Source organism: Aethalodelphis obliquidens, unplaced genomic scaffold (assembly GCF_003676395.1).
Source record: "Aethalodelphis obliquidens isolate GAN/ISIS:26980383/991018 unplaced genomic scaffold, ASM367639v1 scaffold69, whole genome shotgun sequence".
Lineage (NCBI taxonomy): Eukaryota > Metazoa > Chordata > Mammalia > Artiodactyla > Delphinidae > Aethalodelphis > Aethalodelphis obliquidens.
This window is the reverse complement of record NW_020838013.1, coordinates 1690678-1715933: the sequence shown is the minus strand read 5'-3', so window position 1 is coordinate 1715933 and position 25256 is coordinate 1690678. Positions and strand designations below refer to the sequence as shown.

At 48.7% G+C, this 25256-nt stretch overlaps 2 protein-coding genes across 5 annotated transcripts in view; one reads left to right on the top strand and one right to left on the bottom strand.

Annotated features, from left to right (window-relative positions):
• The first annotated feature begins 310 nt into the window (after window positions 1–310).
• Window positions 311–9185, top strand: ZFTA (zinc finger translocation associated). Of its 2 annotated transcripts, XR_003429389.1 has the most exons (6): window positions 311–625; window positions 2784–3281; window positions 3810–4196; window positions 4658–5209; window positions 5371–8201; window positions 9079–9185. XR_003429389.1 is itself a non-coding variant. In XM_027089999.1 (5 exons), the coding sequence occupies exons 1-5, from the start codon at window positions 487–489 to the stop codon at window positions 5823–5825; spliced, it is 2031 nt and encodes a 676-aa protein (XP_026945800.1). In that variant the 5' UTR covers window positions 311–486; the 3' UTR covers window positions 5826–9185. The 2 variants fall into 2 exon arrangements, 1 of the variants encoding a protein (XP_026945800.1); XM_027089999.1 differs by having other exon boundaries at window positions 5371–9185.
• Window positions 9186–9303: 118 nt separating this feature from the next.
• The window catches only part of RTN3 (reticulon 3), a 61329-nt gene continuing 45376 nt past the window's right edge, over window positions 9304–25256 (bottom strand). The window contains exons 2-7 of one of the 3 annotated variants that reach the window (XM_027090004.1): window positions 17570–17777; window positions 15486–15624; window positions 14977–15046; window positions 14450–14496; window positions 13092–13150; window positions 9612–11447 (exon numbers count right to left, since the gene is read on the bottom strand). In XM_027090004.1, the coding sequence (XP_026945805.1) occupies window positions 11402–11447; window positions 13092–13150; window positions 14450–14496; window positions 14977–15046; window positions 15486–15624; window positions 17570–17777 (569 nt within the window). In that variant the 3' untranslated portion in view covers window positions 9612–11401. Of the gene's footprint in view, window positions 11448–13091; window positions 13151–14449; window positions 14497–14976; window positions 15047–15485; window positions 15625–17569; window positions 17778–25256 lie in introns of all 3 variants that reach the window. The other 2 variants (XM_027090005.1, XM_027090007.1) reach the window with 2 other exon arrangements.

Here is a 25256-nt window from a genome sequence, read left to right as displayed (position 1 = left end):
GAGGGGGCAGTGGCTGCGAGCCGAGCTTGGGTGGAAGCGCGTCGCACCGGACGCGGCGCCCCTGGCCGCCTCGGTGACCCTTCAGGAGCCGGGACCCGAGCCCCGGAGGCGGCGGCGCGGGCCCGCGAGGACGGCGAGGTCCGTGCTCCTAACGTCCGCGGCGGGCGAAGGCTGCAGAGCCTCGGTCGGGCTGGTCGCCTCATGCCTCTCCCCCCAGCCCCCCGCGAGCTGGCAGGAGGAAATAGCGCGCGGCCCCTTTAAATTTACCCAGGAGCCCTTAAAGGAGCCCCAGGGGCCCCAGACAGGAATCCCCACCCCGGTCCAGCCCGCGCCGCCGAGCTAGCAGTCAGCCGTCCGTGCGGCCGGCCGCCCAGTGCATGCGCCCCGCGCTCCGGGGCCCCGCGCACCGAGCGCCGCGCGCGGGCCGCCGCCGGCCCCGCGGCCCCGCGCCCTGCCGCCCCGGGGCCCCGCTCCGCAGCGCAGCGCATGGAGCCTGGCGGGGACCACCGGAGCCGGAGCGGCGGCGGCAGGGGCGGCCCCGGGCCAGCAGCGGCCTCGGCACGGGGCCGACGGCTGCCGCCCGCCGGATCGAGCGGCGGCGCGGAGCCCGAGGAGGACGACGGCGGTAAGAGTTGGCTGGGGCCGGCGGCTCGGGCGGGGGCCCCGGCATGGGGGAGGGGAGGGCTGCGGCTCCGGGCTCCGGGCCCCTCTCCTCCGCCGAACAAAGGGGGGGACGCGGGCAGGGCGGCCGGGGGCGCCACCTGGCGGGCGCGGATGGCGACTGCAGGGCCAGCGGGGGAGCCCCCCGCCCAGCTCCCGGGGTTGGCCCGCGGGGCTCGAGCGGATCCCCTCCCCCTTAAAGGGCCCCGCGGCCCCCGCCTTGGAGGCCAAGCTGGAGGGGCCCCAGAGGGCCTGGCCAGGCGCCGCGGGGCTCGCGCTCTAGGCTCTTGGACTTGCGGCCCCCGCCCCTTTCTCTTTCAGACTCCCAGGTGGTCTCCCTTATCCGGCTGTCTCTTAAAAGTCTGCCCAGACCTTGGGTCCCTTTCCGGGCTTCCCACCAGAGGAACTGTGCTGGGGACTCCGCTGCTTTAAGTTGGGCTGTCCTCTCCTCTGTGGCCTTGCCTAGAGAAAGGAACCCTTTTTCTTTTTCCCTACGTTCTCCCTGGGAAAGAGCACGGCTTGCGCCTCTTGGGGACCTACCAGTACCTTCCCCACGGCGGGCAGTCCTTAAAGGGATGGGCTCGCCCACAAAGGCATACACCCCCTCCAGTCCGCGCGTTACCCCCTCCCTTCTTTTCAGAAATTTTGCCACAATTTGTCAGCTATAGGGGGACCAGCCAGTCCTCTTCGTTTGCTCTCAGAGGAGACTGTTTTTCTTCATCCCTCTGCTTCATGGTCAAAGCCTTAAGACCCTGAAGACTGTCCAGGCTAAGGAGACTCAGCCCTAATCCCCGAGCTCCCCTCCCAGAAATTCCCCATCCCCTTTTGTTTTTAAAGAATCCCAGCTCCTCCCCTTTTTTCGGCTCTTAAAGCGCCAGTCCACCTTAGACTAACATCCAGCGCTGGAAGGATGCTCAGAGACCAGCTAGCTATCCAGTGCCTTTGCAGACAAAGACGCTTAGGCCCAGAGAGCGGACATGACCTGTCACAGGTCACAGAGCAAGTTACCAGTGAAGCCAGGAGTCGAACCCAGGTTTCTGACTCTGAAACTAGTGTTTTCTTTTTCTTTGGATCTACTTACACCAAAACCAAACAAAAACACAGTGATGACAGGAGCCCTCTCTGATCCTGCCTTTTGTTTCCCAGACCGGGGGATTCTCCACTGGGAGAATGATCACACCTGTCTATCCAGCCTATTTGTCCAGGAGACCCTTTTCTAAATAAAATAAGGTCCAAAGTGTAGGCAAAGTGGGGGACTGCTTAGTGTCTCTATTTGGCAAAAGGGAACACCACTGGGTTGGTGGCCTCTCCACTGACTGCCCTCTGATTGCTGGGCAGTGGCCGGCTCCCGGCCAGAGCAAAAAATAAATCCCCAGAAGGACTTAATGGACTCCAGTGGGTGGTGGCCACTCCCTGCTGCAGAGTCTTCAGTAGCCACTCTGGTGGCCCTCCTGCCGTCGTCATCCCCTTTCAGTCATCGGCTCTCCCAGACTCTAGGAAAGTCAGAGTCCTAAAAACTCCTTTCTCTGGAGGTGCTGACAGCTTTGTCACGGGGATCCCTCCTGTGGGTCTCTAAATTTGGGGAACTGACAATGCTTAGTGCCCCTTAAAATGGGATTCTCAGGAGGGTGTATTTGAGGCATTATTGGAAAAAGGGAGATGATCATCTTTGGGTGGGGCCTTCCTGGCTGGGGCCTTGGGCAGTGGGTCCTGCGTGCAGCCCTGGACGCAGACAGATGCCCCCTTTGTTCTTCTCACCCCGCTGCGGCTGTAACTGCCCCGGCATGCTGCTCTCCTGGCTGTACCCCTACAGCTCTCATCCAAAAAGGGGGCCTTGCACAGCCTGCTGCCTCCTTGGCCTTCGGCCTTCACCTTATTTTTTAAAGTCAGAGCTGTGCCCTGCATTCTTTTGTTCTTGAGCCTCTCTTAAAGGGGTCTTGCTCTCTGTAAAGGACCAATGTTTTGACGCCCTGCTCTCCCACTTCCCTTTTATTGCTGTTGCCATCCCTTTCCTGCCCCTGAATGACCTCTCTCCCACCTCCCTTCTCTTGCAAAATCGAAGCCCTAGGTTCTTTCCCTGGAAATCGGGGATTGAAAAACTGTCTCCCTTTCCCCCTCTTCAGGGCAAGATCTTCAGCTGGAAGGGGGTGCCTTGGGGAGCTGGGGGAGTGCCCCCCTGCCCTCCTCCAGGGCTAGGGGACCAGCATCCTCAGGCAGGAAATACTCAGACCACTGTGAGGCCCGGGCCTCGAGGCCTGGAAAGAGCCGCATCCCTGGCCGTGACCACCGGCGCTACTACCACGACCACTGGCGGCTGGAGTACCTGATGGACTTCAACCCTGCCCGTCACGGCATGGTGTGCATGGTGTGCGGCAGCTCCCTGGCCACTCTCAAGCTCAGCACCATCAAGCGACACATCCGCCAAAAGCACCCCTACTCCCTGCACTGGAGTCCCCGGGAGAAGGAAGTCATCAGCAACAGCTGGGATGCCCACCTGGGGCTGGGGGCCTGTGGAGAGGCTGAGGGCCCAGGGGCCCAGGGGGCTGAGGAGGAGGAGGAGGAGGAGGAGGAAGAGGAGGAGGAAGGGGCTGGCCTCCAGGCTTGCCCTCCCAAGGGCCCAGGTAACGTAGGACATGGGGAAGCAAGGGCGTGGGTAGTGGACGGGGCCGGGTGGGGACAGCCTGGGCTTCTTAGCCAACTAGCTGGTTTTCTGGAGCAAGTTTTTGCTCCTTTTTGGGGTGAGGTCTGTCTATTGGACAGTAGTGCGGGAGAGACAGTGGGATTAGGGGTCTAACCACTAACCACTCTGTGGTTTTAGAAGGATCCAGGGAGTGGAGGCTGGGGAGAGAGGCCGGGGAAGGTCTGGGAGCAGAGGGCACTGGAAAGGTATGACTGACAGTGAAGTCTAGGGAAGGGGCTAGAATGTGGGTCTGGGGGCGGAGTCAGGTGGGCTGAGGGTTTGTGTTCAGGAGGATTAGGGGATGGAGGAGTGAAGACCTGAGGGGAGAGGAAGGGCCGGGGGAAGCTTAGGCAGAGGGCTCAGAGTCAGAGTGAGGGAGAGCCTTATGGATGGAGGACCTGGCTGTGGTGGTGGGGGCTCCCCGGGAGGGCCAGCATCTCAGTTCCTTCCCTTCCTCCAACCCTTTCAGGCAAAGCCCCAGCTGGTGGGGGCGGCCGGCGCCAGCGGCGAGGGGGCCCAGGGGCACCCCGGGCTCGGCGTCGGCGCCTGTCTGCCTCCCGGAGGGCTGGGGGCAGCAGGGGGCTGGGTGCCCGGCGCCTGGAGCGGAGGCTGAAGGAGTCCCTGCAGAACTGGTTCCGGGCAGAGTGTCTCATGGACTATGACCCGCGGGGGAACCGGCTGGTGTGCATGGCCTGTGGCCGGGCACTACCCAGCTTGCACCTGGATGACATCCGTGCCCACGTGCTGGAGGTGCACCCCAGCTCCCTGGGGCTCAGCGGCCCCCAGCGCAGCGCCCTGCTGCAAGCCTGGGGTGGCCAGCCCGAGGCACTGTCTGAGCTCACCCAGTCCCCACCAGGTGCGAGGCCCATCCCAGGGCCAGGACCCCATCATATAAGGGCTGCAAAGTGAGGTCTGTGGCCAGAACCGGGAGGGACTCATCCCCCCCTACACACACACACACACACGCACACAGATGCACACACACCCGGGAGGACTCATTCCTCCCCTATACACACACACACCCGGGAGGACTCATTCCCCCCCTACACACACCCACACCCACCCACACCTACACACACACACACCTACACACACACACACCTACACCCACACACACACACACACACACACACACACACACACGGGAGGAGTCATTCCTCCCCTACACACACGCACACACACACACTCCCTCTCCCTCTCTCTCTGGTTGGGCCCTCTAGCTTAGGGCTGGGGTGTGGAGCAAGGGACCCTGTCTGTGTGGGTAAGGGCAACCCAGCCAGCAGGCTGAGCCCCTCTCCCTCACCCCTTCCCCAACAGACGATGACCTCGTCCCCCAGGACCTGACCAGAAAGAGCCGGGACTCGGCCCCCGCTGCTGGAGCCCCCTCCTCTCAGGATCTCAGCCCCCCAGACGTAAAGGAAGAGGCTGGCTGGGTCCCTGAGAGGCCCGGGCCGGCAGAGGAGGAGGAGCTGGAGGAGGGCGAGAGGGTGGGGATCCCGGGCCGGTCTCCGCGGGGCCGCGACCACCGCCGCCACTACCAGGAGCGCTGGCGGCTGGAGTACCTCATGGAGTTGGACGGCGGCCGGCGCGGCCTGGTGTGCATGGTGTGCGGGGGCGCGCTGGCCTCGCTCAAGATGAGCACCATCAAGCGGCACATCCGCCAGCGCCACCCGGGCTCCACGCGCCTCAGCGGGCCAGTCAGGGCCCTCATCGCCCAGGAGTGGAGCGAGAAGGCCGCCCACCTTCTGGCCTTGGGGCTGCCCTGCCCCGAGTCCCCCAGGGACCCTGCCGCCCCCAGCACAGCCGCAGCCTCCGAGGAGGGGGGAGGGGAAGAGGAGGAGGAGCCAGAGGAGGAGGAGGAGTGGTGGGGTGAGCTGGCGGAGGGCCAGAGCAGGTGGAGAGGGAGAGGGGCCAGGGCAGAAAGGGGGTGGGGAGAGTGGAAGGTCGAAGGGGAGAGGGGAGGGTGGGACAGGGCAAAGTGGGGGTTACGAAGCCCAGACGCTCCAATGCGGTCCTTTGTTCCGTCCTAGGCGACGTTCCACTTTCCCCTGGAGAACCGTCGGAGCGGCCCGCCGAGGAAGAGGAGGACGATGAGGACGGCCCAGAGCCCGGGGGACTCGCTTTCCCACCCCTGCCGCCGCCGCCTCCCCCGCCGCCGCCGCCGCGCAGCCGAGAGCAGAGGCGGAACTACCAGCCGCGCTGGCGGGGCGAGTACCTGATGGACTACGACGGCAGCCGGCGCGGCCTGGTGTGCATGGTGTGCGGGGGCGCGCTGGCCACGCTCAAGGTCAGCACCATCAAGCGGCACATTCTGCAGGTGCACCCCTTCTCCATGGACTTCACGCCCGAGGAGCGCCAGACCATCCTGGAGGCCTACGAGGAGGCGGCACTACGCTGCTACGGCCACGAGGGCTTTGGACCGCCCGCCCCGGCACCGCGCGACGGCGGCGCGGACCTCAAGGCGGGCGCCGTGTGTCGGGCGTAGAGGACTCGCACTCGAGGGGCCGTGCCCGGCTGGCTGTCCGGCTGGGAGCCCCAGCTTCCCGCGGCCCTGGCCGCTGCCGCTGCCCCCCGCTGGCCGGGCCGGGCGGAGATTCGGGATTGGGTGGGGGTCTCCGGCTTGCGCTCGGTTCCAGAGAGTTCCCCAGGCTAGTCGGGGCGCCGCAGGAATCGCGCTCTCTTCTCGGACCCGGAGCCCAGGCCCTCGCCGCTCAGGGCCTCACGTTCCTGAGAAGCCACAGCGTTTGCACGGAGAGCTTCCGGGCCGCGGCCGCACCCGCGAGGCGATCCTGTGCCAGGCCGGGACGGGGGCACCGACAGTCAGTATTAGGGCCCCAAGTAGGTGGGGGAGGCAGAAAGGACGCACCGACCCCTTTTCACGGCCGGGGGTCCAGTTCTCAGAGCTGTACGTCGGCAGGCACGGCTCCCGGGTCGGGGCGGCTGCTGCCCAGTCGTTACTGGCTTTCTCTACCGCTCCGGGGCCTGGACTGCGGACGAGGGCCTTCCTCGGGAGGAGAGGCCACGGGGCTGGGGAGCCAGCCCGCCAGCCCGCCAGCCCGCGGTGAAGGCGCGTAGTACCGCGGGTGGTCGGGCGGGGCGGTGGCCCGGGGCGGGGGCGGAGCTGGGCCGGGCCCCGCTTGCTGTGCCTGCCTCCGGGGCGGGCTCTCCGAGGACCGCCCCACCCGCCTCCCCGGCCCCTACCACGGCCGCCCGCACCGAGATCTTGTAAAGGGATTAGCACTTTTTTCCTTTGCTCCTCTCTTGCTCTGAAGGCCTCCGTTTACCCTGAGCTCAGTCAGGCGCTCCTGCTTCAGCGCCCGTCAGTCCGAGCCCGGGGCACTGGAGGTCCCGGCAGTTGGCGTTCTGTTCCTGTCCCCTTTTGTACGCGGTGGACGCGCCACCCGTTCTCAGCCCCCAGGGCCTGGGGCCGGGCCTCGGCCTTCGTTTCTCTTCCCCGCAGCAGCGCCAGGTCCTGAGGGGCCGGGAGTGGGCCCCACGATCTCCCAGGCAGGTCCGAGAGGGATGTGTAGATTCATTCTCCTGTGGAGAACAGGTGGCCCCGAGATCAGGCCCTTTTTGCTCTTTGTATTTTATTTTGAAACTGTATTTAATGCTTTTATATGAGAGGGGGAGGGGCGGGAAGAGAGCTGTCCGTCACCCTTATGTGCAAATGTCTTATTTATTATGCGTGTATCAGAGATAAGCTGTGAGGTGGTGGAGGAAGGACCTAAAGGGAGGAGGTGCGAGGAGGCGCGGATGGGAGGACCCCAAACATCATAGACTAATGTGTGCCTCACCGGGGCCCCTCCTCGGAGTCTCTGGCACCCACTGTCCGCTCTTCACATAGGCCAGTTCCTTTGGTCTTAAAGCCTGAGAGTGGGGAGGTCAGCGGGTTGGGACTTCAGGGCTGGGTCTGGAGGGGAAGGGGCCCGGGCACTTGGGGCCAGGAGCTGCCTCTGTGGGTGGGAAAGCAGACAGCAAAGAAGCCCTTCCTCTCATCCCAGTGCCCCCAGGCCAGAGCCCAAGGTTCAAGTGCCTCAGGCCCAGTCCCCTTGACTCTTCCTGATTGGGAATTGAATTTTATACCACGGATTTTATAGCATTTTTATATAATTCAAGATTGTCTGAGTTGGAAGGACCTTGGAGATCTCGTACCTGCCCCCACCCCTTTCACAGATAGGTAAAATGAAGCCCGGAAACTGAAATTATCACACACACACACCAGGTAGGAATAGTACTAGGACTAGCATAAAAATCTCAACTCCCAATTCAGTGTTCTTTGCACTACACGGCCTCCCAATCTCTGGTGAGTTAAAATTTCTTTTGCCATTAGGCCTGCCGAAGGATGACCTGTGCTGGGTGCTGCAAGCCCGCAGCGCAGTTGTGGCCTCCCGGGGTTGGCAAAGAACAGCACACTTGCTTGTAACGAATGCGCATCCTATAGGGCAGCCTTGCCACCACTGGCTTCAGCTGGAGGGCACCAGCAGCAGCCTTCTCCGTCAGAACTCCCGAAGCAGGGCTGACTGCCGCCCGGCCCAAGGCCTCTCTACTGGGCAAGGCTCTGGTGTTGTGTTGTTGATGCCACCAGGGGTTCAGGAAATAACTGCATGGGCTGTCAGTTGACTGAAAAGTGAATTCCTAGAGTGTCTGAACCTCCAGGTTTTTTGAGACAGTATTAAAAGCTTCAGAACAGGGATTATGGATGGCATCAGGTTGGACACTGCCATTCTTTTATTTTCCTTCATGCACGTTGTTTTCAGATCCAGGAGTGTTGTGCCACTTTTGCTACTCTGCCTGTTCAAAAACAGTAGGCAAACTGGGGCAGTTATTATAGTCATCCAAGCCCTCTGCCGAAGTTCAGGTAAGCCAGGGCAGAGAGCAGGGTGGGAATGGTTTTTCCCCTTGATAGGGAGAGGACTTAGGAGGGCAGGAGCAGATGTCTTTAGTAAGCAGCAGCCCCAAGCACTCCACTGGTTCTCAGAAGTGGCCACCAGAACAGCATCATCCCATTAGGAACTTAGTAGAAAGGCAAATCCTTGGGCCCCACCTTGTAGATCAGAAACGGGGGTGGAGCCCAGCAGTCCGTTCTGAAAAGCCCTCCAGTGATCATGAGGCATGCTGAAGTTCTGAGCACCAATGATCTAGAAAGTGCCACGGCAGTGGTTACTACTTTGCAGCTATAGCCTCATGAGTTAGGAGATTAGGTGGTCCCCATCTCTAGGTGCCTCCTCCTTGCCTTGGGAGTCTGATATGAACAGGTGAAGTTTCTTCATGAATTTTTTTGTTAATGGTATGCTTGCTATTATGGCCAATATGTAAATGTTACTCTGAATACATATTTATATACCATGTTAGTGATATTATTTGAACATTTGTATGCGTATTTGTGAAGTTGTTTGCATCAGTTATTTTTTAAAAATTTCAGCCTAAGTTTTCTAAGAGGTATGTTGAATAAACTTTTCAAATCCAGCTTAAGGGTCATGGCAGCCTTAGTTTGGGGAAAGAGCTAATCCGAGACAAGTTCTTTCAGCAAAAACCTGATGGAAAAGTTTCCATTTGCCATGGTGATTGACTCTCATTTTAAGTACATTGTGACTGAGTTATAGGCTGCTTCATGTTGCAGGTGGGGGAACCTTCCTAGGTTGGTGTAAACTGGGACAACAGACCCCTCTGGCCCCCTTCCACTCATCATCTTTCTCCTAAGGTCATCTCTTAGAGGGTCTCTTATTTTCTTTCAGAAACCAAGTGCACAGTTTTGCTCTACTATGGAAATTCTACAGTCTTGGAAATCATTACCAGTATCAACTATTAGTCGCTTTTTAATGCCTCAAAAGTGGAGTGGGAATGGGGGCCAGTGGAAGCCTTGTTTGGTTCTTACTTTACCCAAACTGTGTATAAAGAATAAAGTTAGCAGAATGACACCACAGTCACTGTGTTCTTTTTTATTATTATTATTTTTATTAATACCACATCAATTTGCAGTTTTACAGGAACCAAGATTCAAGCTCCTTAGGCGCTACTGTACTTTTACGTTGCACGCACATACACGCACACACGGTTTCGTTAGTAATTTTTCACCTATAGATTTTTCTTAAAAAAACAAAAAATTCTTGTGTGGCACAAAGATCTGTCCAAATTAATCTAAACACAGCACTAATAAAACAAAGAGCTAGGTGTGGAGGCTTCCAGTGCAGAAAAAGGTCCTTTGGAGGGGAAGCCCCAAAAGATGATCAATACACTTACTTCCTGGGAGGGCAAAGGATGGGGATGGAGAATGCATTCCCTACTATGACATGAAATCAGTTAAACATTTCAAAAGGAAAGGGGGCTAAGAAAATAAGCAAGTGGAGTAAGGCAAGGGTACCTTTTACCCGTCTAAAGTCCTAAGTAATTTCCTCAACAAAGTAGAAGGAAAACTTCCTTACACTACCTTCTACAGAGCTGCACTGCTTTGGGACCGTCAAAGACTGTAGCCTTTAAAATCTCCAGTGCATATTCCCTCTGGATTATCACGACTATGAGTTACAACCTGAAGGAACTCACAGATGATTTTCTTTCAAATTTACTGAATTTTCATGTTGGAAAGGGAGTAAGACACTTATAAGTCTCAAATGGGAATCAAAGATTCCCAAACGCCCTCCATCTGATGTCAACGTGAACTGTTTTGTTGTCTTTTAATTGTGCACGGAGCCTGTCAACACAATCTGGCCCTGCCCGATCACCCTTACCTAAAGCTTCTTGGAAAACACTCTCAAAAGGTACCCTGTACCACAGTAGAGATGCCAAGACATTTTATGTGCCTGAAAATGAAAGGAACCCTCAAACAACACACACCCAATAAGCTAGCCTCCAAGTTAAAACTCCCTATGAATCACAAAATGCACTTCCTTACACTAATCTGTGACCTCTTAACCACAGACACAATCTCCTCTCAAGCCAGCTCAGCTTTGGTCCTTAGGGGAAAACGATGAGCACAGGTTAAAGATGTACCATGTGCAGGAGGAAAAGATAAAAGAGAAAAAAGGCCTTTGTGTTTCTGTAGTTCACCTCTTGAGAATGTCTCCCCACCATGGACTGAGACAGGATTACAATAACCCAATAACTGAGGAGCCCACATGCAGATTAATTTTTTTCTCTAACAAGTTTACAGCAGTGTACAGCAGTTACAGACATTTATTTTATAATAAGAAAAGTACAACCGTATTTATTAAACTTGAGGGTAGGAAAGAGGGAGGAAAGCCCATTCAGGAATAAGCTCTCAAACTAAAGCTCAGAACTGGTGTCCGAAAGAAATGACACAGACCCCACCGTCCCACATGGCGGAGCCTTTCCTCTCCTAAGGGGGAGCGGGAGTCGCAGCAGCACCCCTGTGCCCTCCTCCTCATCCTACTTTCCATCTTCATTCTTGGTTATCGGATGGCATTCTGAGAATCAGGAACTATCACTATCAACTATAAGTTATTCATAGAGTTGAAAGTTATATCGTTAAATGAAGAAGAAGAATATTAGGGGTAGCTGCTCACATTGTGGGGCAGGAAGATGGGATCACAGGGCGGCAAAAAACAAAACAAAACAACAACAACAAAGAGGGAAAGAATCCCATTCTTGTCCCCAGATAATTTCTTTATAAGTTAATCATTATTTCTTAACTTAAAAATAAGGGCAAAACTATGATGGAAAGCTATGTAAGACTGACTAGTCCTTGAAATTTGAATAGAAGAACCCAAGAGATGTGTTTTATTTTCCATTTTCTCCTTTACCTCCAATCTTTCCCCTCCTTTCTAGCTACAGGTAAAGCTCCACCATCATTATCCTATTAATTTGATTCTTTCTTTATTCTTTTGGGTTCTAAGATATCAGTTCTTTCTTAAGTCCAACAATGCTTGTGCTTGATACTGAGGGTAAAGGGAAAGGAGGGGAGAAAACACCAAATTAAAAAAAAAAAAGCTTGGAATGCAGGCTCAAGCTGACACTGAGCACGGTTCCTTCATAGTACAAGTAACAACATTATAACTATTAAATGGTGTTTTAGTAACTGTTGCATTTCTGGTTTCCATGTACTTATTCTGCCTTTTTCTTTGCAATTCCAGGGAGTTTTGCTTGAATCCTATTGAGGAGAAGGAAAAAAAAAAGAGGGTGAAAATATAGACATTAGTTCTAGGTTTTTATTTTAACACTGATGCTAGAAGACACTCCTGGATTTACCAGAGCCATGTGAAAAACACTCCCATTTCCACAGGGCTTCCTCTGGATGAAAAGTGGCAGGGGCCGAGTCTGGCCTGGGATGAGCTGAGGAGTATACCAGGATCCGTCCCCCTCCCTGCTGCTGTGCCTGCTGCCTGTCCTCTTTCACTGCCTGAACCTCCTGGCTCCTTCACTGGGGGTTCCAGAGAAGAATGAGATGTATCTAGGCGTAATGCCTGCTGACCGTGCTCTACGTGATGGCAGTGCAAGAGCCCCTTTCTCTTGGAATGCCAGGTTACCCATTAGTGTCACAGAAGGAACCAGGAGTCAAGGGTCAAGGTCACACATAAAAAAACTACAGGGGCTGCTAATAGTTCCCCGCCCCTCACAGGACACTAAAGCTGTCCTTTATTTTGTGCACTGAGGTTACCCATCACTAAGGGTACCAAGGGACATTCACATCCCTCAGCTAATGTCAAAGCTACTCCCCACAAACGATACATCCCACCGAGTGGGCCAAATCAGCTCACACGGCTAATCAAGACTTCAGGTTTAAAGCTAAGTTATGATCATCTTTCACAATAAGGAGTAAACAGCAACCGTATACAGATTTGTCCTAACTGCCCTTGTCTGGCTTGACCTCCAACGTCTACCTAAGAAAGCAAAAGAGCAGGTAAAGATCCTGGCATCAAGCCAGAGCTGTCTGGATACAGTGAAGATTTCGTCTTATCAAAGCTGGAAAAAGCACTAAAATTTGGGGTGTGAAAGGTGGGAGTGGGCACAAAGAGGATTTAAATGCTTGTGATGTTTTGTCTCTTAAAGAATATCTGAAGAAAACATGGAAAATATGGAAAAATATTAACATTTTAATTCAAAGTGCTGGGTTCCATAGTGTTTGTTACAAATAATTGAAAATAAAAAAGAAAACCAGTTCTGTGATATAAGGAGTCATGAATATGTCTACCAACATTTTATACTTGATTTAAATATTAAAGTGGTTAAAACAGAAGGATTTGATAGTCTCAGAAAAAAGAGGTAGCTTTGAACTTTAATACATTGATTTACTAAAATTTTTATTTCTGAAAAGGGAGGCAAGAGTTTGGCTTAAAATTGATATTTGTGAAAACTGGGGACTTCCCTCTTGGTCCAGTGGCTAAGACTCCACGCTTCCACTGCAGCGGGTGTGGGTTCGATCCCTGGTCGGGGAACTAATTACCTAATTTGCCACATGCCGCGTGGCATGGCCAAAAAATAAATAAAATAAAATAAAACTGATATTTTGAAAATAAATGAAGGTGAGTAGACAACCACGAACATTTAAAAACCGGTTCAAAAAGGCAGAGTGGCCCTAACTCCATCGATCCTTTTTAGTCTAAGATACAAGGCATGCTTTACAAAGAAGCAGATGAAATACTTTTTAGTAGAATCAAACTATTAACCAAGGTTTTCTTTTTCCCCAGGGTAAAAATTACTTTCTTTGGCATTAGCATTTTACACAGGAGACTAAAAATAATTGGGGGAAAAGAAGCACATGTCATGATGAAATGTGGGACCTAAGCATACTCACTTTTCAACAATTGACTTGGTCTGATCGCGGACAATGCCAACATAGTGATCGATCTGGATCTTTAACGAAGAAAAGCAACTCAGTTGTGGCCACACACAGATTAACAATTTTCCTGAAGGTAATTTGTTTTTGTCTACTTTAACCATTTTTTAAAAACACTATGGAATATTCTGGAAAATGAAAATAGTGCTCAGTTTTAAAAAGTACTTGCTAGGTATTTCCTTCAGAGACACTGGAGTATATAGCATTTTCTGAATACTAGAAACTGTGTGTCTAATCTATATTCTGTAATCAGAAATGTGTTTTTACTCCTGGGTGAGACTAATTCATTTAATATCAAAAAGCCATGAATAGGGCTTCCCTGGTGGCGCAGTGGTTAAGAATCCACCTGCCAATGCAGGGGACACGGGTTCGAGCCCTGGTCCGGGAAGGTCCCACATGCTGCGGAGCAACTAAGCCCGTGCGCCACAGCTACTGAGCCTGCGAGCCACAACTACTGAGCCCGTGTGCCTCAACTACTGAAGCTTGCGTGCCTAGAGCCCATGCTCCACAACAAGAGAAGCCACCACGATGAGAAGACTGCCACTGCAACTAAGAGTAGCCCCCACTTGCCGCAACTAGAGAAAGCCCGGGCGCAGCAACAAACACCCAACGCAGCCAAAAATAAATTAAAAAGTAAATAAATTAAAAAAAAAAGCCATGAATAAAAGTCTGCTGATGCATGACTTAATCTATCAAGAATAACCTCATAGCATCTAGTATACTCTGTATACACCACTCTACAATGCAAACATCTGTTCATACTGATGGATTCCCACAATAGCCTTAACAGTTTAAGTTTCTTTTTAGACACCAGCTTCTACTTAAGCATTTTTTCAGCTTATTTTTTTGGAACTGATCCATGTGATAAAAACTCAAAAGGTGGGGACTTCCCTGGTGGCGCAGTGGATAAGACTCTGCGCTCCCAATGCAGAGGGCCTGGGTTCAATCCCTGGGTCCGGGAACTAGATCCCACATGCATGCTGTAACTAAGAGTTCACATGCCACAACTAAGGAGGCCACCTGCTGCAACTAAGACCCAGCGCAACCAAATAAAAACAACAACAACAAAAAAAAAACCCCTCAAAAGGCACACAGCAAGGTATAAGTTCCCTTCCTACCCTTATCTCTCCTAGACATTCAGCTTCTCTCCTTAAAGGAAACCACTATTACCAGTTTCTTACAGGCACCTGACCTATAAAATTAGACTGTAAAAATGGTTAGAAAAGGATTGCTCTGAACTTTCAATGCCTAAAAAATGAACTAAAATTATTCATACATCAACTGGCATATCTGATTAGAAACAGACAAATGCTTACCTTGTACTTCTCATAGACAACTGGAACACTGAAAATGAGCAGTTCAGCTATAAGACAGAATCATGAGACATGGCAAGTGTAAATGTGAGATGGTCACAAAGTCTCAAGACATAGGTAACAGGAACATTTTTCCTCATAAAATATAGGGAAACACAGATCTTCTTCAATATGAGAAATCCTGGCCAGAGCTCTCAATTAAGGACAGTTAGATACAGGTACACAGGCTTCCTTCTTTGTACTACAAATAATTTCCAAATTATGAAAATGATTTCTACAAATAAGATCCCCATATTTAAACCAAATCTAGACAACTCTCCTTTATTTCTAGCTGTCTGGATATTTCTTTTTAGGTAGGACCATTTAATAAACCTGTGGCCATAAACACAGATTCCTCTGAGGTCAAGGTCTCTATGGACGTTAAAGGCTGGGCCAATGTGGAAGGACTGGAGCAATGCTGACATCTATCTTTGCTCTTACTCTTACCAATTACTTCATAGAGCCTGGAGACATTTTCCTTGCCATCTTACCAAGAATCAGAAGGGTGATCCCATTGAAAACGGCACCAACGTAGGTCATCAGCCACATGAAGACAGCCAGCTGTGAAGGCCAACATCAGAGGGTTAAGCAGGAATAATCGTAACGCAAAGTTCAGGTTAATTGATGCCATTCTTCTCTAGCTAACTGAGTCTGCATAAATTTAGTGATGTATGCCATAAATAATTTCAAAATGAAGGTTACCTCATTTGTACTATACATTTGAGGGTGCATAAAAGAATTCTATAGTTCTCTCAGGCCCCCAAACAGACTGTAACTGCATTTCTGTCAATTATCAATACATTAGCCTTGTTCTGATGTTAGTTCTCCAGGCGCAGAGGTACCTCCTTTACTAACTCCTGTCCCCATTTTTACAGTTGATTGAGAAAAGCATACCTTTGCTTTTGTCTGACAAAACCCTATTAACTGCTTTTCCTCTGAATTATAACCTAGTCCCTGATTTTCCTCAGCCTCACCACCAAAAGCTGTAGAGGCAACTAACCTTCAAGGAGTCAACCAGATCTTCCACCAGAAAGAGACGAATAATGAGTTTCAGGGCCCTGTTGATGTGCACCATGGCAGCGTTCACATAATTATGGAAAGCTTCTGAGGACAGAGTGATGTCTACATCCAGGTAGGCTCTTCCAGAAGAAGAAACAACAGTCACACATTTGACATGGCAAGAGAAGATCTCTTTCTGTTAGCACAGAAGTTCTTTAGAGTGTGAAATGCCCCAAAGGGTGTGTTTTAGCAAATCTGCAAAGGCATTTTGTGCTGCCATGGGGTGGGGTGGGGGCACCACTGTCATTTAGTGGGCAGAGACAAAGCTGCCAGATGTCTGCAGTGTGGGAGTGTCATGCACAAAAAAGAACTGCCCTATGTCCTGCATAACTTTTACTGCCTCACAGGATATTCATGAAGGTGAACCTATTTATAATTATCAAGAGCCCAGAACATATAAAAGCAAAGTATTTTTTCCCACAGTTTTAACATATCCTGAATTGTCTAAAACTGTGTTTTGTTTACGCTAAAACCTTACCAAGATTTTTTCCCATCATTTTAGAAAATCACACCTATAAGGGAGATTATACATGTATGTGCAAGTCTTTATTATGGGTTTTTTTTTGGTGTAGTTATGTCCAAGCAATTAAATATTGACTGGAATACATATTATTTTATTGTCAATGGCTTTCTATTTATCACTCTTTATAATAATGATCAATTTTTAAAATGTTGTTATATATGTTATATAATATACCATACAATGGTATATTATATAACATTATATTATATGGTATATTATCTATGAATTTCATTTCAAAGTGATAAAGGAGGCATTATAAAATATTTGTTAAAAAACCAAAAAGACCTGGGTTCTGTCCCCAGACGCATTACAGAATTGAGATACAACCATCTGCTCATGATCTGTTCAATCGCTCAGTACGTGCTGAGCGCCTACTGAGTACCAGACCCTCTGCTAGGTGTAGAGATATCAGGAAAGATAAAACTGCTTTTGCCTTAAAGAGCCTATAGTCTTGTGGGAAAAACAGAAGAGTAACAGACATGTTTTTCTTTCCTATTTTTTAAGAAAATATTTACCAAATACAAAAGTTATAAAAATTAGATGCTGTAATTAATACAACTTAGCAAAACACATCTTATAAATCCACAACAGTGTCACGCAAAAGGGAAAAAAGCCCTGCTAGCACACTGGAACTTGTGGCAAAACAGTAAAATTTACCCACTCCGCCAACCAACAACTGTTGGTTTGTTAAAACTAATTTGCAAATAACTTTTTAAATGTCATATATAGTTTAAATTATCGCTTCTATTCTCACCAGGAGAAAATACAAGGACCAGCGCGGCAGCCAGACACCTGTTCTGTCAGAGTTCTGAGAGATCACAGAAGTGTTTCTTTTTCCATGAGAAGAGGTTTTAAAAAACTGTCATTTTGAAAGTAAATTAAAAACTAACAAACAAATAAAAAAACCCTGTCATTTGCTGATGTTAAAGTTTTTATGGTCTAAGACTTTCAAGAGGAAAAGCATGAGGAAAACATTTGTTAAAGTCATAGCACAGTAGGAAAGGTTAGCAACTGGATTCTAGAAATGCATGACCTCCCGACTTAATCAAGACCTGCCCCTGGTGTTAAGGAAACTAAAGGAGAGACAGGAAGGAAATCAGTAATAAAACCAAGAGTAAACACACTGAGTTCTGGTATCGCCAAGAATGCAGCCTCAACACCAAGATTTCAAGGCTGTTTTAAGAGTTAACTACGTGGCGGCTTAAACATGTACTTGGGACCCCATCTGAGTGCTGTCCTAGATGCTCTGCTTTCCCTACCGACCCTGCTCAGGAATTCAGACAGTCCTTTGTGGTGAGCCTCTAGTTTGTGGAAAAGTTCCTGGCTCCCAACCTGTTCACTTCACAAGGTGGTCTCAAGCTGATGCTTCATGCCACCGAGCGGCTGCACTAGGCCCTATAATTCTTGATTTTTAATCAGGTCTCATTTAGATCTGCCCAGCCTCAGTGAATCCGAATCCCTTCCCTCAATTGTAGAGTGTTACTTGTGATACTTCAACTCACTTGAATGGATGGCCTTCTTCTGACTTCTGTACAGCTTGGATGACAGACTTGTAGACCCTGAAGATGATGGTGACAGACAGAAGAGCCAGGATGAGGTAAGAAACCACACTGATGACACTGAAAGCTGCCAGGGAGAGCAGCACGATCAGTGTGGTGCCAAAGACAAACCCAGTCTTCTTCACATCTCGCCAGAAAATTAAGTCGTGCACTGCCAAGGGAAAACGGATCGTAAGTTATATGAACACCCACGAGCCACAAGGCTAGGACTGTTCTCCCTGGCTGTGTCCTGCACACTGGAGAAGCATTACCCTCGCATTCAATTACAGGTGCACCCCCGCCTGAAGACAATGATAAATGAAAATCAAATTACATCAGGGGTGATGATTCACACCGCCAAAGGTACCTTTGGTTTCTGGACAGGTTTACAGAAACTTAGAAACTGACTCTTTAGTCGTGGCTACTGAAGTACGATGGGGTAAAACATCATTTACTTTAAATGTTTCAGTAGAGCAACTGTGGGAAAATCTTGCTGTTGACTAAATTAAGCAAACCATGCTTATAAAAACATACCAAGTTCTGTTAGCGTTGGTTACAATGAAACACCAGTCTCTATGTTGATCTGAAGAGAACTCAAGGAAGGATTTTGGGTAGGGGACCATACAATTACTAAACGATGATACTTTTGAAAGTGAATGGGGACACTGTTAATAACTTAGGAAACAGGTATAAACCAAGACTCTCTCAGGCAAGTGGGTCTTATGGTTGGGAAACCCAAACTGGAAAAATCTAAGTGCTTCTCCTTAAAGACACCTCAAAAACTCCGAGTGTGAGGGCTAGCAATTACCTCCAATCTAGCAATGACACAACATTTGAATTTCAATCCGTGAAGTCTAACTTCAACACTAATAGCCCTATGCAAGTTTCTTCTGTGCTACTCTTTGCTTTTAAAGAAGAGTAAGGACTTTGGAATTGGAGAGACAGGAGTTTGAGTTCTGGTAATTTTTAGCCATGTTACCTTAATTAACCCTTCTAAACCTTTGTTTTCTCATTTATAAAATGAAGAAAGTGACATCTATTTCTTAGAGTTGTTTTAAGGAACATATAAAGCTAATGTATGCAGAATGCTTATTAGCACTGTACACAGCACATGATAAACACTCAAATTTTAACTATAATCCATATATGTATGTCACAGTTCATATGGCTACAAGAACAGTTTCAACACAGAATGCTTATTAGTGGAACAAACAGATACCATGTGCCTCCTGATGTAATGCCCTGAGAACGGCACATCACTTCAATGGTATTCTTGCCAAACCATATTACCCGAATCTAATGAGAAAGCACCAGATAAAACCAGTTTGAGAAAAGTCTACAGAACAATTGACCAGTATGCTTCAAAAATATCAGTGGTATGAAAGACAAGAAAAAGCTGAAGAACTTCTTCAGATTAAAGGAGAGTAAAGAGGGCTTCCCTGGTGGCGCAGTGGTTCAGAGTCCGCCTGCCGATGCAGGGGACACGGGTTCGTGCCCCGGTCCGGGAAGATCCCACATGCCACGGAGCGGCTAGGCCTGTCAGCCATGGCCGCTGAGCCTGCGCTCCACAACGGGAGAGGCCACAGCAGTGAGAGGCCCGCGTACCGCAAAAAAAAAAAAAAAAAAAAGCTCTAACATTAAAAAAAAAAGGAGAGTAAAGAGACTTGACAACACATAAATGCAAACTGTGATCATAGACTGGATAAGGGAGTAAAAACAGCTATAAAGAACATTGCTGGGACAAGTGAAAAAAACTGAATGTACACTATATAATTGATAAAAGTACTGTATCAATGTTGAATTTCCTAAATTCAATAAATATACTGTGGCTACACAAAACAATTCCAAACAGTTTCTGTTTGAAGGAAACATACTCCAAAATATTTAGGGATAAAGGGGACGGACATTTGCAAGCAGTTCTTAAATGGTTCAGGAAAAAACATGTTCTATAGAGAGAGGGAGGGAGGGAAAGCAAAAGTGGTCAAATGTTAACAACTGGTGAACCAGAGCAAAGGTTACATGGGAGTTTTTCTTACTGTGCTTACAATTCTTTAAGTTTGAAATATTTGAAAGAAGGACAGAAAGAGAAAAGCTTAGAGGATAAGGCTGGGCCTAGAAAGAAAAAGACCTCAATGTATTAGAGAAGGAAAAAGGCAGAAAAACGTTAGCCTAAATGCAAATCTACCTTTGTGCAAATTAGAAGAAGCCACCCTTCCTCGTGAACTTTACTGCCATCTGCTGGAAAACCGTGACGAAATAGTCAAACCTACAATGGTAACACATGTGACTGGTGCCCCCTATAGGTGTGCAGTATACAAGCTGCATAACAGTATGGAAGGCCCTGGGCTCGGCCTTAAAAACAACGGTAGAATTGTGGTGCGGGCTAGAAGCAGGGACATCCTGATTAGAAGGGGGATAAGAGAGGGAAAGCTGGGAAAAGATGGTTCGATACAACAAACCTCTGGGATGCTCTTTGACCACAACTTCCCACGGTTTGCTCCTTCACCCCATTCAGGTCCTGGTGCATGGGATACCGCCTCAGAGGCTGCCCACCCTATCTCACATCCTCTCCTCCTCATTCTCTATCACTCATCTATCTCATTCTGCCTTATTTTTCGTCAGAGCACTTGTCACTTTATTTATCCACAGCAGGCTCTTCATAGCTGTTGTTGAATCCTTAAACATGAGCTAAACTAAGCTAATGACCAAGAGATGGCATAATCACAACTTTCATTTGTTTTCTGATAACCCCTCTCAAACTAGTCAAGTTTCTGCACCTAACTCCTAGCAAGTACAGTGGACCAAGGATTCTGAGAACACAGTATCAAACAAAGGAAACAGGCATAGTCTGCAAACATTGAGGGAGAGTTAGGAGGATGAAACACACGTAGGAAAAGCAAGAAAGGAGACAGATGCCGAAAGTTTAAAATGTGAAGCCACTAGACTTAGGTTTAGTGTTTATTTCATAACCAGGAAACCAGCAAGAGGCTGCAATGGTTCAATTCCATGAAATGTTCTTTTTCTCTTCTACTTTTTTTTTTTTTTTTGCGGTACGCGGGCCTCTTACTGTTGTGGCCTCTCCCGTCGTGGAGCACAGGCTCTGGACGCGCAGGCTCAGCGGCCAGGGCTCACGGGCCCAGCCGCTCCGCGGCATGTGGGATCTTCCCGGACCGGGACACGAACCCGTGTCCCCTGCATCGGCAGGCGGACTCTCAACCACTGCGCCACCAGGGAAGCCCTTCTCTTCTACTTTTATTCAACTGCTCTTACTACGTCAGTGTAAGACTTTTTAAAACAGCAAATTCCTTATTTTTAACGTGTTTTCTTTCCTTCCTTTCCCATCCTTCTCTCTTTCAGTAAGCTTTAATTTAGTGGCTACCACGTGCCAGGCAAGTGCTAGGAACTGGGAATACAACACAACAGTAAACAAAGCAAACAAGGTCCTTACTCACATTCCAGTGGGGAAGAGAAGCAATGAATAACAAACAAGATACATGTCACTTGTAACCGAGGCCTGTAAGAATATAAACCCATTGTGCTATGACGAGAGTAATGTGTGCGCACACATGCACTACTGTAGGTAGAGTGGTCAGGAAAAGCCTCTCTGAGGAGTTGACACTAAAGGTGAGACATGAAGGATAAGAAGCAGGCCATGCAAAAAAGCCAGGGGAAGGGTATTCTAGGCTAGAAGATTCACGTGCACAGGCTCTTGGGGATGGTGGTGGTGGGCTTTGGCATTCCTTAGGGGAGGACAGAAGGCCAGTGTAGATGGTATGTAGTGAGTGAAGGGGAGAGCGGTGTGAAATAAGGCTGGAGAGACTGGCAGGGACTAGATCACGGAGTATTTTCACAGAGCAAAGTAAGGAGCTTGGACTTTACCTCACGTGAAATGGGAATTCACTAAAGAATGCCAAGCAGGGGAATAACATTATATATATATATATATTTTAATTTAATTAATTTATTTTTGGCTGCATTGGGTCTTCGTTGCTGTGCACGGACTTTCTCTAGTTGAGGCGAGTGGGAACTACTCTTCCTTGCGGTGCGTGGGCTTCTCATTGCGGTGGCTTCTCTTTTTGTGGAGCACGGGCTCGGGCTCTAGGCGTGCGGGCTCAGCAGTTGTGGCTCGAGGGCTCTAGAGCACAGGCTCAGTAGTTGTGGCGCAGGGGCTTAGTTGCTCCACGGCATGTGGGATCTTCCCAGACCAGGGCTTGAACCCGTGTCCCCTGCATTGGCAGGCGGATTCTTAACCACTGCGCCACCAGGGAAGTCCCAACATGATATATTTTAAAAAGAGGAACACTTTTACTGCTGTATAGAAAATGGATTCGGAAGGGGCAAGAGTACAGGCAGAGAGACTCCCTAGGAGGCTAACACCAGGCTTCAAATAAGAAATGATTGTCATTTAGATTAGGTTAGGATGGAGCAGAGTGGACACGCTATATTTTGGAGGCAGAACAGACAGAACTTGGTGATGAACTGGATATGGGAGGTGATGGGGGAAAGAAATATGGATGAGACCTAGTTTTGGGGCCTGAGCAAACGGATGGATGTGGTGTCATTTACGGAGATGAGAAAGAGCGGAGTATAGGCCATGTTAGTTTGGGGATGGATGTCTAGAGACATCCATAAAGAAGGGTTAGATCTACCAGTGGGAAGCAAACAGGACACGTCTGAGCTGGAGATACACATTTGGAAATCATCAGCACACAAATAATATTAAGAGTCATGGACCGCCAACTACGCAAAAAAAAAAAAAAAGGAAGTCACAGAAATGGACGAGGTTACGTGGTATTGATAGGGAAGAAGGCCCAGTCTTAATTCTGAGGTACTCCGATATTTAGTAGCTGAGTAAAAGTAGAGGAACTAGAGAAAGGAAACAGAGGAAATAACCAAGGAAGCTGGGGGTAACTAGGAGAGTATGGACGGCATCACAGAAGCTGAGAAAGGAGTGCTTTGTGGAGAAGGATGTGGAAACGGGCCAATTCTGCTGAGGCTGAATACCAATTCTGCTGAGGTTGTATATAGGAAAAAAGCGATCCTGGACTTAGTAATATGGAGATAGTTGGAGATCTGATCAAAGCTGTTCAGTGAACAGCTGGCGGGGGCTGAAGAGGAATCCGTGGTGAGACATGGAGGCAGTGTGAGAGAAGATGCCTAAGAAGCCTGGCTGTGAAGGGGAGTAGAGACATTCAGAGCCAAGGGATGGTTTAACATACGGGAAACACGAGAGCACGCTTCTATGCAGTCACAAGCAAGGGAGACTGAAGATAGGGAGCAGAAGCAGTGAAGTCCAGGAGAAAGGAGGGATGGAGATCCAGAGGCCAGGTGAAGGGACTGATCCTGGTTAGAGTAACGTAGTGAAGAGGATGCAGAGACACAGACACAGGCCCATTCACGGATCTGAAGAATGGAAGAGGGGGGACTCCTGTCTGAATGTTTTTATTTTCTCAACAAAAGGGAGCTGAGGTCATCAGCTGGAAGAGGGCAGGGGGGTGAAGATGGTTTATGGAGAGAGAAAAAGATATGAAATGGTTGTTTCAGAAAATTGAGAAAGTGTCTTAAAACTCTTAGAAGAGGGCTTCCCTGGTAGCGTAGTGGTTGAGAGTCCGCCTGCCGATGCAGGGGACACGGGTTCGTGCCCTGGTCTGGGAAGATCCCACATGCCGCGGAGCGGCTGGGCCCGTGAGCCATGGCCGCTGAGCCTGCGCGTCCGGAGCCTGTTCTCTGCAACGGGAGAGGCCACAGCAGTGAGAGGCCCGCGTACCGCAAAAAAAAAAAAAAAAAAAAACTCTTAGAAGAAAACACAGGAGCACATCTTTCTGATCTTGGATTAGGCAATGGTTCCTCAGATATGATACCAAAAGCACAAATGACAAAAGAAAAAATAGATAAATTGGATTATATCAAAATTAAAAACCTTTGTGCTATAAGTAGTACCAAGAAAATGACAAGAAACCTCATAGAATGAGAGAATATATTTGCAAATTACTTATCTGATAAGGTATTTGTGTCCAATATATATATAAGAATAAAGAATTATAACTCAATAATAAAAAGAACAGCCTAAATGAAAAAAATAAACATAATAAAAATGAGAAGACACAAGAGGGAGGGGATACGGGGATGTAAGTATACGTATAGCTGATGCACTTTGTTATACAGCAGAAACCAACGCAACAATGTAAAGCAATTATACTCCAGTAAAGATGTTAAAAAAAAAAAGAGAGAAAGGACCCAAATAGACATTCCAAAGATATACAAATGGCCAGTAAGCACATAAAAAGAGGCTTAACATCATTAGTCATTAGGGAGATGCAAATCAAAACCACGGTGAACCCACTAGAATGGCTATAATAAAAAGTACAATAACAAATATTGGCAAGGATGTGGAGAAATTAGAAACCTCATGCATTCCTAGTGGGAATGAAAAATGGTGCAGCCGCTTTGGAAAACAATTTAGCAGTTCCTCAAAAGTTAAACATAGAGTTATTATATGACCCAGGAGTTCCACTCTTAAGCAAATGGCCAAGAGAAATAAAAACATACAACACAAAAATCTGGGTACGCCAATGTTCACAGAAGCGTTATTCACAACAGGGAAAAAGTGGGAACAATCTAAACACCCACTAACTGATGAATGGACAAATAAAATGTAGTATATCCATTCAATGCAATAATTACTTGTCAATAAAAAGGAATAAAGTTCTGATGCTGCATATTACAACACAGACAAAACGTGAAAACATCAGGCCAAGTGTGAGACGCTGATTACAAGAGACCACACATTGTATGATTCCTTTTATAGAAAACATCTAGAATATGCAAATCTGTAGAGAGAAAGTAGATGAGTGGTTGTTTAGGGTTGTGGTGGTGGTGATGGGAAATGGGGAGTGATTGCTAACAGGTATTAGCAATCACTTTTTTGTGGGGGGACTAAATGTTCCAAAATTGGATAGTGGTGATGGCAGAAAACCATTTAGCTGTACACTTTAATGGATGAATTGTATAGTATGTGAATTATATCTCAATAAAGGTGTTAAAAAAACAAACAGACAGGGCTTCCCTGGTGGCGCAGTGGTTGAGAGTCCGCCTGCTGATGCAGGGGACATGGGTTCGTGCCCCGGTCCAGGAAGATCCCACATGCCGCGGAGCGGCTGGGCCCGTGAGCCATGGCTCACGCGCTGAGCCTGCGTGAGCCATGGCTCACGCGCTGAGCCTGCGCGTCCGGAGCCTGTGCTCCGCAACGGGAGAGGCCACAACAGTGAGAGGCCCTTGTACCGCAAAAAAACAAAAACAAAAACAAAAAACAAACAGACAAACCTGCGATTATAGTCAGGGATTTCAACACCTCTCTCAATAACTGGCAGAATAAGTAGACAGAAAATCAATAAGAATCTAAGACTTGAATGCTATTAACCAATTTGACCTTCTTGACATTTGAAAGAACACTCCACACAATAACAGCAGAATATACATTCTTTTCAAATACATGTGGAACATTTACCAAGATACACTAAATTCTGGGTCTTGAAAAGGATTCAAGACACTTTCATGTTTTCTGACTATAACGTAATTACATTAGAAACAATAACAGAAAGATACTGGGAAAACCAATATTAAACTTTGTATAAACTAAATACGCTGCTAA

Excerpts from the sequence above, each read along its gene's own strand:
- ZFTA (XM_027089999.1), top strand. The coding sequence starts at position 487 with ATGGAGCCTGGCGGGGACCACCGGAGCCGGAGCGGCGGCGGCAGGGGC. Across the intron at positions 3,282-3,809 it reads TTGCCCTCCCAAGGGCCCAG|GCAAAGCCCCAGCTGGTGGG; the intron begins GTAACGTAGGAC and ends CAACCCTTTCAG. Across the intron at positions 4,197-4,657 it reads GCTCACCCAGTCCCCACCAG|ACGATGACCTCGTCCCCCAG; the intron begins GTGCGAGGCCCA and ends CTTCCCCAACAG.